We start from the raw sequence: 13,901 nt of genomic DNA, 5'->3' as shown, positions 1-13,901 counted from the left end.
ATGTTAGTTTATGCATTTTTAATTTGTTTATTACTAATGATAATCATACAAGTTGGATAATGACTCAGTGTAGCAAGCAACATAACCAACCTAGGAAATTAGTTGCAACTGCAAACTATGTTTATAATATCTGTCCACCAGTGCAATGCAACATAGATGTGCCAATATGTATATAACAGGTGGGGTATAATATATTTGTTTATCCTAACCTAAAACAACAAATACTCTGAATGTGTGTTGTTCATGCAGGTGTTTGTTAATATACGTTAAAGGAAGTGGGTATATGGAGAGTAAAAAAAATTATCGAGGACTATACATCCTCCTCCTCAAAACCTACAACAATAGTGAATGGGTTATTCAATAAAAGGGAAGTACTCATACTAGCAGTGTAGTTACAGCATCACTACTTTGAGTGTAGTATGATCACAGATTAAGTAAAATTATAATCAGCTTTGTTTCTGTATTGTTATACTAGGTAAATAATGATAACATAAATAATGGTAGTATAATGATATATGGCTGCTAATACGAATATGGGAAACTCTTGCTTTAATGTTATAACTGTTTGTAAAATAATTGAATAGCAGTGGCTCTACATATAGAGCTACTATTTTTTGTTGGGAAAGACAATAACTAATCACTATTAGAAGCATTTACTTGTTGGTACATGCGATAAAGTGTGTCAGAGCAGTATTTTGTTGGAACATAAAATTTTATTTATGTTAAAAATTAAACTAAATTGATGTAATAAAAATATAATCAATTGGAATTGTGCTAGACTGTAATATGAACAACTGCAGGATTGGGTAATCAGAGTTAAAATGCAAGTATGAACACAAATATTCAAGGAACAAAACAAACAGTAGTGCAGTAGTTCATCTACTTCACTCAGATAGAATCTCTAAGAGTGCTTGTAGAACCATAGAAATAATTTGTTATAGTGGGTAGTTTGCTATAGAGAATTTCTTTAGAAAAATATTCTTGCTGGTAGATCTTTGGTCAGGACTTTTTTTTAAAGTTTGTTGCATTGAGTGAAATTGCTATAACTGTGTTTGCTATAGTGAGAGTAAACTATTTATGATAGTTGCAAATACAGAATTAGTCAGTAACAGTTAATACAATATTTATGCTGTTGAAAAGAAAAAAAAAAAGAGCATTTTGCCATTCCAAAACATATTGCATATAAATCTGAATTGTTAGCTATTGCATCACTATCGTTTGGTGTAGTAGACAATACTGTTTTCAGTATTGTCTTCAGTTTTCAGTTGTATGAGTTCATTTCTGAGAGAGAGAGAGAGTGTGTGTGTTTTTGCAAATATTTAATTTTGAACATAAATCTTTGTTAAACACCTATATAACTATTGTAATATTCATTTTAATACATTACTCTCTCAGTTATTTATTTTAATTTAGTATAAACTTAACACGTTCGCTGCCATGCTACTTCAGCATAGTCTGTTCCTGTATGCCGAGCAATTTCACTTCTTCAAGGTCAGTACGGTACTCTCGTTGCTATGATCTGATCTGTAATAAGGGAAATAAGATATCTGTAATAAGGGAAATAAAACAAATTCAATGTGAGAATTACAGAAGAATTCCCTGCTGTGAGATTTATGCAAATATACTTGAGAAAAAGGTTAAGAAAAATTTTGGAAGGTAAGCTTGGAGAAGAACAAGCTGATTTCAGGTCAAATAAAGGTGTTAAGGATCAGATTTTCACTTTAAGACAGATAGTTGAGAAATCATGGGAATATAACAAGGATTTGTATTTAAGTTTTGTAGATCTGGAAAAGGCATATGAGAAGGTGCCAAGAGAAAAGCTGTTCAACATGCCATTTATATGATGTAAATGGGATATTTACATATGTGCAATCTATATATCTGAGTTGTAAGTTAGTAGTTGAAGATGGTAAAGGAAGATGGTTAGATATTAAATCAGGTGTGAGATAAAGGTACACATTATCTCCACTGTTATTCATCACATATGTAGGTCACATTATGAATGAAAATGGAATTAAACCTGATATCAAAATTGGTCATGTTAATCTCATCTCTTCATTTTATGCATATTATGTTATACTGTTAAATAAATCCAGTACAAGTTGCAGGGATTCATTGCCTAAATTCAATAATTACTGTAATATATTTGGAATGAAAATCAACATTAAAAATCAAAAACAATAGAAATAGGCAGAAACACTGAAAATACTGAAAATATCCAATTCATCCCAAATGCAAAACCTGTAAAACATTTCAGCTATTTAACCATGATTTTTAGTGAAGATGGTAAATTAAATATGGAAATAAACAACAGAATTAGCAAAATGCCACCCAACATAAGAACATCGAAGAAACTGAAGATATTCTCACAAATGACCTTAGAACCATTGGGGAATACTTTCATAAATGGAGACTAACACCAAACCTCAAAAGACCAAAGTTTGCTCTTTTCACCTAAACACCAAATTGGCAAATAGGAAACTTCAGGTCAGCTTTAACAACACAATGCTGTTGCACTAAGATTTCCCTAAATATCTTGGTGTTACCTTATATAGAACATTATCTTTCAAAAGACATCTGGAAAATATCTCTTTAAAGATCAGAACCTGTAATAGCATCATACAAAAACTGTGTGGTTCTATATGGGTTCTTCTGCTATTACACTGCGATGCTCCACGTTAGTCTACTCTGCAGCAGAATATTGTTCACCAGTATGGCTAAACAGTCCTCATATCAAGAAAATCGACATGCAAATAAATGCATCGATGAGATAATAACAGGTTGTGTCAAATCCACTCCCCCTCTACTGGCTTCCAACTTTGAGCAACATTGCACCACCAGACTTATGCAGTTAAGATGCTCTAGTAAAAGACTACAAAAAAACAAAACAAAAAAAAAAAACAGCAATCCCCACCCCCATTACCAGTATTTGAAGACTTGCCACATATAAGTATAAATCGCCTTAAATCCCGATGGCCTCCACTAATACTGGCTGAAGAACTAGTAAATAGCAATTTCAACGTTAATTTGAAATGGCTAGAAACTTGGAAAGAAAAATCACCACTAGACTTAAACAATTATATCCTTCCCAACCAAAATCCAAAAGAGATTGAGCTTCCACGTCATCTATGGAAAAACTTAAATAGGATATGTACAAGACATGGTATCTGCGCAGGCAGCTTACAAAAGTGGGGAAGATCACATACACCCCAACGTGACTGTGAGGTCCATAAACCAAGCCATCGGCACATTGTGGAGGGCTGCACCATAAGAGTCTACCCTGGTGACCTGAGAGACTCTTTTGAGGCAGATCCTTCAGCTCTTGAATGATTAGCTGAACTAGACTTAAAATTTTAATGACTTTTTCACCTGATATTTGTATTTGTGCATTACTTGTCTCATTTTTATTGTCGGCACAATTATGTATTTATATTTTGATGTTATGTGTCTTTATTATGCCATATGATAAATAAATAGCAAAACTGGTCAATAAATTTATATAAAATAGAGAAATTAGTCCAAATACTAAACCAACACTATACCAGACAGTGTTTCAAACCAATTTTAAATTTATAGATCTTAGAGCCAGATTTAAAATAAAACACTTGATCAAAGACTGGAGACTATAGATGTGAGAGTTCTGAGAAAGATTAGGTTTGTGAACAGATAATTTTTGATATGCCGGTGTCATATCAAAAATTACAATATTAGAAAATAACTTGACATTGTCAGCCTTCAGAAATGTGTTGGCAGAGACAATCTCAGGTGATATAGTCTCTGACCTTTCCTTTTCCATTGTATTTAAGTGACTATTTCAGGTGATGTAGTTATTTAAATAGAATGGAAAATGAAAGGTTAGCAAAATAAGTGTTCTTTGCCAGGATGGCAGGAAGAAGATCTAGAGAAAGATCTAGGTGGATTGATTCAAGAAGTGCCTTAGAAGACAGAAAAATAACATTTGACAACATTGGAGTCTGGACAGATAACAAATTAATTTGAAGGAAATTTGTTGACAGGATGTCTGTAATTATGTTACTTTCCCATGTACTTCTATCATAATATCCTATAACACCCCATATCATAATAACATCCCACGAGGGCACATGTCAGGAATTTGATGATGATAACTTAGTGTGTTCATTTAACTCAGTCTGCTAGGTAAAAAACTAATTTTCAAATTAATTATTTTACAGTCAGTATTATTTTTTGTCATTACTGTCATGCAGTACTTTTCTTATGACACTGTGCATCGTCTTGCTGGTAGAGACAATGGTCAGTTCCATAGAAATGCCACAAAGTAGGAGGTATTGCATTCTCCAGAATGTTCAGATACCTGTTGGAAGTTTATTTTTCACTTCGTTAGACTATAATAAATTTAGTTTGATCCTTTATCTATAGGTAAATATGACCTCTCCTATTGCTTTTGTGTCTCCACGTTTGGGTCTGCCTCTCACTGACGAGACCTCAATAAAGGTTGAAACCGGTCTGGGTAGCGGCCCGTCCCTTAATGCATAGTAATATACATGTCTGCAAGGAGATGTGCTTTGCATTATGAGATATACTGAGACAAGGAGTGATGAGATCTTGGTCCACATTTGCTCAGAGTTGCCTGGTGTTGCACGACCTTACCTCAGTCCTGAAGATATTTTCAGGTGCAAACTTTGTTTGCTTACACTTGGATAAAGGATTAAACTAAATTTATTTTCAGATACCTCTTGAGATTCAGTGTTCATGGCACTATAAACAGAGGTTGTCCTGAGGCCAAACCAAGAAAAACATGACCATGTCATCACACTCCCACCTCCGAATTTCATAGTTGGAGTTAGGCATTTTAAAATGCATAATGCATGAAAGAAAAGATTTTAAAAAAAAAATGAAATGAAAGCATTAATTTTTTTATAAATATGACAGCCATTTTTATAGATATGATTTATCATCATCATCATCATCATCAAATTCTTGCCATGTACCCTCAAGGGGTGTACAGGATATGATAGTACTACATGAAAAAAATTACATCATTAGTAACTTCCTATCTACAATATTCCTCCAAATCAGTCTGTTACTTGTCAAGACTCCAACATTATCAGATCTTATATTTCTATCGTCTAAGGCACTTTGTACCGTATCAATCCACCTATATCTTGGTCTTCCTCTGGGTCATTTTGCTGCCAACCTGGAAGAGAACGCATGTTTTGCTAATCTTTCTGCCCATTCTGTTTAAGTGACCATACCACCTGAGATTAGCTCTGCTAACGCATTCCTGGATGCCGACAATGTCAAGTTCTTTCCTAATATTCTCGTTTTTAATATGATATTGCCATTGATGCCATCTATTCATGCCTCTAATCTTTCTCAGAACTCTCATATCTGCAGTCTCTAGCCTTTGGTGAAGTGTTTTACTTCTGACCCAGCTCTCAGATCCATAAGCAACACTAAATTAGCTGTATACAGCTAATTTAGTGTTGCGACTAATTTCTCTCTTATTCCATATGAATTTATTCAGTTGACTTCCTACCATACCAGCTTTGTTGATTCTGTTGTCTATTTCCATATCTAATTTACCATCTTCACTAAAAATCATGCCTAAGTAGCTGAAATGTTTTACTTGTTCCACACGTTCTCCATTCACAACACAGTTGACATTTTCAATGATTCTGCCTATTTTCATTATCTTTGTCTTTTTATTGCTGACCTTCATACCATATCTATTACAACAGTTATTCAATTTAGTCAGAGAATCTTGCAGACTTGTAGCAGATTTATTTAGAAGTATAACAATCATCCACATAAAGCAAAGAGCTGATATTAACATCTCCAATTTTGACATCATGTTTAATACCACTTTTCTTCATAATGTGATCCATATAGATAATGAATAACAGAGGGGAAAGTGTACATCCTTGTCTTACACCAGATTTAACATTAAACCACCTTCCTGTACTTCCTTCAATTCTAACTGCTGACTTACAACTCAAATAAAGACTAAGTATTGCTTGATATAATGCCTCATTGACACCATATAACTGTAGCATATTGAATAGATTCTCTCTTGTCACCTTGTGATATGCCTTTTCCAAATCGACAAAACTTAAATACAGATCTTTGTTATATTCCCATGCTTTCTTGACTATTTGTCGTAAAGTGAAGATCTGATCCTGACAGCCTCTATTTGGCCTGAATCCAGCTTGTTCTTCACCAAGCTTTTCTTCCACAATTCTTCTGAACCGTTTCTCGAGTATACTTGCATATATCTTACCAGGAACACTCAGTAGGGAAATACCTCTGTAATTCTCCCATTCAGTTTTATTTCCCTTTTTATATATGCGTACTATGAGAGCTGTACTCCAGTCATCGGGAATTCATGGTGGTATATGGTGGTATAAAAGACTGTAAGTCTTTTATACCACCATACTTCAGCATTTCTGGTTGAATATCATCTACTCCTGCTGCTTTTCCACATTTCAAGCCTATGATGGCTTTTTCTATTTCAAGTATGGATATGTATTCCTGACTGCATGCCTGGTCAGTGTTTTTTACCACTCTGCTGTTATCACTGCTTGTTTCATTTAGCAGTTTTTCAAAGTAATTACTCCATACTTCAAGGATATCTTTTTCTCCCGTTTTCATGTCACCTTTATCATCTCTAACTCATTTTACAGCACTCTTTCCTCCATTCCTAAGCTTCTTCAACCACCTCCAGAATATTTTGCCACCTTCTTGATATTTATTTTCTATATTCTTGCCAAAGTCCTCCCATGACTTTTGTTTAGTTAGTTTTACACAGTGTTTTGCATTCTTGCATTTGTCTCTGCATTCTTTAAGAGCACAAGCTGACTTATTTGCCAGGAACTTTTGATATGCTTTCTTCTTTTCCTTCACTGCCTCTTTAACTTTCTGTTTCCACCATGAAGTTCTACTTTTTCTATCCTTGCAGACAACTTCACCACATGCCTCTCTGGCTGAATCAATCAGGGTTTTCTTCAAGGCTTGCTACTGAATCTCCAAGGTTTGGTTCCTGTTCTCAAACACTTTCATTTTTTCTTCAATAATCTTTCTGTATTTTAGTCTACAGTTCACATCTGAGAGCTGCTCAACTTTTATTCACTTTAAAGCTTCTAGCGTCGCCGTAGCACGTGGCGGTGAATTTGAGCTGTGCAGAAGAAAGTGATTTTTAATCGGTGAATAGTCCGCTTTTTCCCCCGTTTTTCTACGTTTTTGAGTGCTAAATTGTTTCTCTGAATACGAGTGTACTTCAGTGGTTGTTTTTTTGGAAGTTAGTTGCTGTCGCGATACAATATATGTTGGTACCGTCGGAATCGAACGCGTAACGGTGGAAGACAAAACGAAGCTAAGTTACTGTATTTAGTTATATTTCGTTTATTTAATTATATTTAGTACTTTAAATGTTCTGATGTTTGTACTTTTTTCCCCTCTTATTTATTAATTGAATAATTATTAAAGATTACGCTACTCGGCAGTAAGGAATGATGGTGGATTCAGCAGCAGTCGCAAGTGGCGTAACGCCAAGTCCTCCGCCATTTAAAAACTCAATTATTAGCAATATCATAAAGGACTTTGTGGCATGCAGTACTTGCGGCATGTATGCTTCTCGGGAATTACATATGTGGCTTGTTAAAGAGAGTGGAGAGCGTATGTGCGCCAAATGCAGGCAGTTGGAGGAAATAAATACATTAGATATATCGATATCCGACTTTGTTGCTCCAGGAACGGAGAATAGGAAGACAAGTAGTATGATAGGAGCGAATGAGAAAATAATAGTTGATAGTGTGGAAGGTGTGAGTGACTGTGGAAGTTTAGGAGATGGTTTTGTATGGGAGAGTGAATTTAGATTAAGAGTGACTGACCTGCAGAGGGAGATAGATGAGTTGAAAGAGGAGGTGGAATGTCTAGTGAATGAGAGCAGAAGTATGAAAGATAAGATTAGGAGAATGGAAGAGATAAATGCAAGGCCAATCAGAGTAGGAGAGAGAGAGAATTTAAGGAGTATGAGTGAGAGGTATGGGGGTGCTAGAAGAGGAGAGAATGGAAACGGTAGGAGAGATGGAATATAAGAGAGAGGTATGGGAATGCTAGAAGACGAGCGGATGGAAACAGTAGTAGGAGAGACAGAATGAGAGAGGGATATGGAAGTGTTAGAAGTGGAGAAAATGGAAACAGTAGGAGAGAGGGAATGAGAGAGATGTATGGGAGTGCTAGAAGAGGAGAGAATGGAAACAGTAGAAGAGAGAGGTATGGGAATGAAAGAAGAGGAGAGAATGGAAACAATAGGAGTGAGGGAATGGTAAGAGGTGTAATGTATGGCGACTCAATGATCCGTGGTGTTCAAGATAGGATGCGTGAGGAGTGTTTGCCAGGAGGAACAATAGAAAGGGTGGCTATGGCAATTAAGAGAGGTGAAAGGGTGGATGAGATGATTGTGATGGTAGGAACGAATGACTTGAGTGGTAATGTAAGTCGGGCAGCGAGAGATATGAGATTTTTGCTTGAGACTGTACGGAAGAAGACAGAGAGAGGAAAAATAGTGTGCGTGTTGCCTAGGTATGATAATGATGAGCTGAGCAGAAGAGCGGTGATATTGAATGGCATAATAGCGAGAATGTGTGACAAGAGAGGACTGGTATATGTGGATGCTTGGAGTGCGTTTGAGGAAAGAGAGGAGTTGTATGCGAGGGACCATTTACATTTGAATGAGGAAGGGCGTAGGCATCTGGAGAGATTGCTGTTCTGAACGAGTCAGTGTGTCCCAGGGAGGATGATAGCAGGGGTGGCCTCTTGTGGGAATGGATACTTGGTCGAAGGGAGACAATGTCAGGTAACACTGAGCCCAGTGGAGTCTAGAAGGGATAAGGCTGGGTATAGAAACAATGGCATTTATATGCTGTATACTAATGCCAGGAGTATCCGGAATAAGGGAGAGGAATTGGTGGCGCAGATAGCATCAGCCTGGCCAAAAATTATTGCGATCACTGAGACGTGGTTGACAGAAGAGGATATAAAAACAGGAATAGAAGTCGCTGGGTATAGCATTTTTCGTCAGGATAGGAGGGGAAAGCGTGGTGGTGGGGTGCTGCTTATGATAAGTGATGACCTATGTCCTCTAAGAGTGGAGAATTTGGAAGGAAGTGAGACAAATGATTTTGAGAGCGTATGGTGTGAGCTAGAGGTAGGCAAGACAGGATATTTAGTGGGGTGTTGCTACAGACCCAGGAGCACAGAGGATGGGGACCAGGAGATGTTTAGACAGCTAAGTTTGGCAAGTGCAAGAAGAATGATTGTTATGGGAGATTTTAACTTCAGTAGTATAAATTGGAGAGAGGAACATGCATGTAACAATAGGGGAATGGAATTTCTAGAATTCTTGAGGGACAAATGTCTTAGGCAACATGTAACAGAGGGAACAAGAGGTTCAAAAATTTTGGATTTGGTTATAGCATCAGAAGAGTTGATAATAACTGAGTTGACGTCTCTCCCACCAGTTGGAGAGAGTGACCATATGGTGTTGACATAGAAAATGAATAGACATGCAGGAGTATCAAAGAGACGGGAACTTATGTGGAATTATAAGGCAGGTGATTATAATAGTCTTAGACGTCAACTTCGGGAAGTTTCATGGAGGGAGGAATTGGACGGCCGGGATATCACCAGTGCGTGGGAAATTGTGAAAGAATATTTGTTATCAGCAATGGTAAGTTGTATACCACGAGTGAAGAAGAGGGCGCAATTTGGAGTAAAGTGGATGACAAACAACATTAAACAGGAACTGCATGCGAAAAAGAGGCTATGGAAGAGATATAAGGAGACAGGTGAAGAGAGGATGGGTGAAGAATATAAGACACAGGCCAGAAGAGTGACTCGTGTGGTAAGGAAAGCGAAACTGGAATATGAGAGGAGATTGGCCCTAAGATCCAAAGAAAATCCTAGGGAATTTTTTAGCTATGTGGCCAGTAGGAGGAGAAATGACTGTGGAAGAATGATATTGTGGGATAAAAATGGGAATAGAGTGACTGATGCAGAGGACATAGTGGAATTGTTCAATGAACACTTTATTGGAGTATTTCATCCTAGAGGAGTCAGTTTTAATGCTAGAGGGATAGGACTGGTACGAGGTCTGGAGGTACAGGAGGAGAGTGTGTTTCAGATACTGAGTACTCTGGATGTCAGTAAAGCTGTGGGACTGGATGGTATTTCGCCACGAGTTTTGAGAGAATGTGCTAGCGAATTGACAATACCTTTAACGTGGCTTTACAATGAAAGTCTGGCTTTGGCAAAGGTGCCCAGGGAATGGAAGGAAGGTAAGATAGTGCCATTGCATAAGGGTGGTAACAGACTGGAAGTGTCTAATTATAGGCCAGTCTGTGTGTCATCAGTAGTTGTTAAGATCTTGGAGAAAGTAGTGAGGGACCGTGTACAGCATTGGGCAGATGAGGGTAATGTTATCTGTGAGAATCAACATGGATTTGTGAAAGGATGCTCTTGTTTTAGCAATATGCTAGCCTTTTATAATAAAGTTACAAGAGCATTAGATGAGGGAAAGGCATATACTGCAATTTTCTTAGACTTGGCGAAGGCATTTGACAGGGTGCCACATGATAAGCTGATATTTAAGTTGCAGCACATGGGTCTGGATGTCAGATTGGTCAACTGGATTCAGGATTGGCTGTCTGATAGGTATCAGAGAGTTGTGTATGGTGGAGCAGTTTCCAGGAGGCAGAGGGTTACAAGTGGGGTCCCACAGGGCTCAGTACTAGGACCTATATTGTTTAACCTTTATATCAATGACATAGCCAGTGGATTGCAGGGGGATATTCAGTTGTTTGCGGATGATGTGAAGCTGTGAAGGATTATTAGTAATAGCGCAGATGTGGTAGCCCTGCAAGAGGATTTAAATAAGCTAGATAGATGGGCAATTGAATGGGGGTGTCAGTTTAATGCAGCAAAATGTAAGGTCTTGAGGTTTGGGAAACATCGATGGGATGCTGCATACTCTATGGGAGGAGTTATACTGGAGGAAGCAGGGGAGACAAGAGATCTGGGGTTGATGATTGATAGAAACCTGAAGTTTAGGGGACATATTGCAAAGGTGGTGAAGGTAACACAGAGGATTGCTGCTATTATGAGAAGGACACTGACCTGCAGAGATAAGAGGGTTATCATTCCGTTGTATAAGTCTCTGATCAGACCACACTTGGACTATTGTTCTCAGATTTGGTCCCCAGGATTTGAAGGGGATAAATTAACTGTGGAAAGGATACAAAGACGGATGACAAAGATGGTTTCAGGACTGTACAATGATAGTTATGAGGATCGGCTGAGAGAATGTGGACTGCAGAGTTTGGCGGATAGAAGAAGGAGAGGTGATATGATTGAGACTTTTAAACTTTTGAGAGGAGGTTACAGGGTTGACACTTGGTTGATCAGCGGGAAGGAGTGATGACAAGAGGCCATCCCTGGAAGTTACGAAAGGAAACTGTGAGCAAGAGGGTAAGGAGTGGTTTCTTTGTGTGGAGGGTGGTTGAGCCATGGAATGCATTGCCTGATGGAGTGGTGGGAGCGAGAACGGTCAGTGACTTTAAAGAGTGGTATGATAAACTTTGTGTTTCTCAGGGGGGGACCTCCCCTCTATGAGTCTTGACAGACTTTATGTCTTAGGAAGGACCTCCCTCGATGAGTCTTTTGACTCCTTGGAGGCCTGAATAATAATAAAAATAATAATTACATGTTATTGTTTTCAATATGAAATTCAATTTTATCCTGCTCAAGACTAAATAGCGATCACTTCCAATTTCAAATCCTCTGTACGCTCTGGTGTCCTGCACCAGGGAGAAAACATCACTATCAACAATAATATAGTCAATGAGACTTTTCTTATTCCTAGCCTCTTCTCTCCATGTGAATTTGTGCACATTTTTATGTTGGAACAAGGTGTTAGTAATAACCAGTTCATGTCCTGAGCAGAAATCCAACAGGTATTTGCCATTATTATTAGCTTTGCTCTTTTCTCCAAATTTTCCCAAAATATTTTTGTGTGTCTCACAATCATTTCCTACTCTACTATTTAGATCCCCAACAAGGACCAACTTTTCCTTTTTTCATCGTGTCAGTTGCTTTTTCTAAAGCTTCAAAAAATTCCTCCATTTATACCTTAGTAGAACCTTCTGTGGGACCATAGGCACAAATAAGTCTAATTGTCCAGTTCCCCATTCTCATATTTGCCCACATTACTCTGCTTGAGACTAACTTCCATTTAAGAAGATTAGCCTCGTATTTTGTGTTGAATACTATGGCTACTCCTTCTTTTCCTTGATTGTCATTGCCTGAATATAACATTTTGTATTTATTACTCAGAAAGATCTTACCAGTTTTTGTCTTTTTTGTTTTAGTCACCCCTATTATGTCGATCTGGTACTTATCTAATTCCTTAGCTAGCTCCATTTCTTTGCCATTCAGGCTTCTTATGTTGATAGTACCAATCTTTAACTCTGGTGATGTTGAGTTGGGGTGTGTTTTCAGATTTGTTCCAGTAGCTGACTTTTTGCTGTTCGCCCTGGTTCCCTTGCGAAAACAACGGGGTCCTTGTTTAACTGGGCGACGCCCCAGCCAGCATGAAATTTTGTCATGTTGTACCATCAGTTTTTATTTTGGTTTAACCAATAAGAATACAATTTGGTCAGCCAAATCCTAAATTGCCAGCACATCCTCTTTCGCTCAGTATCCAAGTAGATACCCAACAGGGTGCACCACGAGAAGGTGAGGATTGGACATTAGGTCAGAAGCCCTGATTGATTCTCCACATTCCTTTAAAGGCTATGTGGAGGTCTCCTCTCAGTTATACAGCTTCGACCCTTAAGCACCCTATTCAAATGTGAAAATATTTATTGTGATTAGTTTTGTATATTCAGTTGTAAAAAAAATACACGAACAATACATATTTTTAGTGATGAAATTTTTGAATCCGACAGAAGTTCCACAAGCAAATGTGCATTGTGGGAAATTCCAATTGATAAGGCATTAAAAATGTACATGTCTAAGAACTCAAATTACCTGGCACACAGCTAGTTTACATTTTTGAATACCTATTAACTTAGTATATTTAAAACTATACATTTATTCATTCATGACTATGTCAGTTTATATTTAGACTTCTTTATTATGATTTTTTGTATATGAATCTCACCTAAGAAATCTGAAGTATGTTAATACTGTGAGTGGGCTATGGGTTAGATAATTCAGAAACTACTCGAAAGAGCAAATGAGGAACTTTTTCAGGATTTCAATAAGCAGAGTAGTCACACTTGAGTATATAACATTAAAAAAATTTGAAAAATGGAACCTCTGAAAGTATGTTTATATTTGAAGCAGAACATTGTGCATCACATACTTATCTCTGTTACTCAGTTAGTCGGAAGCTATTCTGTACCTGTATGTCACCTAACCGTGAATGATATGTCTCTGTGTTCTATTTGGATTTAACTTGAGGATGCCTTTTATTTATTTACTTTTTTTAGGTTGTAAGCTTATTAAGTAAGATGAACTTTAACATTTACAATATTTCTTTGTTTTGTTAAGATTTTAGACTGGAATTATTACATTGAGCGTTTTGGAAGTGCAGTTCAGAAGATAATTACCATTCCAGCAGCTTTACAACAAGTTTGTATAATTTAATTTTCCATTAATACATATATATTCTGTGCATGTGTAAGTGAGTGAGTGACAATTTTCTCTGTTTATGTGAATAATTCATACAGTAGATAACAAATTTAAACTGTTTATTTATTTATTAATATAATTCATATAATTTTAAATAGGATTCCATGTATTTTGTACTATTGAGTATTTAAAAAAATTGGCCTTTTTGAGAAATTAAATAAAATAAAATG

General features: G+C 37.1%; 1 protein-coding gene across 1 annotated transcript in view; it reads left to right on the top strand.

Moving 5' to 3' along the window:
• PolE1 (DNA polymerase epsilon catalytic subunit 1) overlaps positions 1-13,901 on the top strand; it is a 415,552-nt gene that overhangs the window by 199,814 nt on the left and 201,837 nt on the right. The window contains exon 29 of the mRNA XM_090412775.1: positions 13,591-13,671. Within this exon, the coding sequence (XP_090268901.1) occupies positions 13,591-13,671 (81 nt within the window). The remainder of the gene's footprint in view (positions 1-13,590; positions 13,672-13,901) is intronic.

This window comes from Typopeltis vanoorti, chromosome 23 (assembly GCF_054136105.1).
Source record: "Typopeltis vanoorti isolate ZY-2024b chromosome 23, IOZ_Tvanoo_1.0, whole genome shotgun sequence".
NCBI lineage: Eukaryota > Metazoa > Arthropoda > Arachnida > Uropygi > Thelyphonidae > Typopeltis > Typopeltis vanoorti.
Note: the sequence above shows the minus strand (reverse complement) of the source record. Positions and strands in the feature narration are given on the sequence as shown.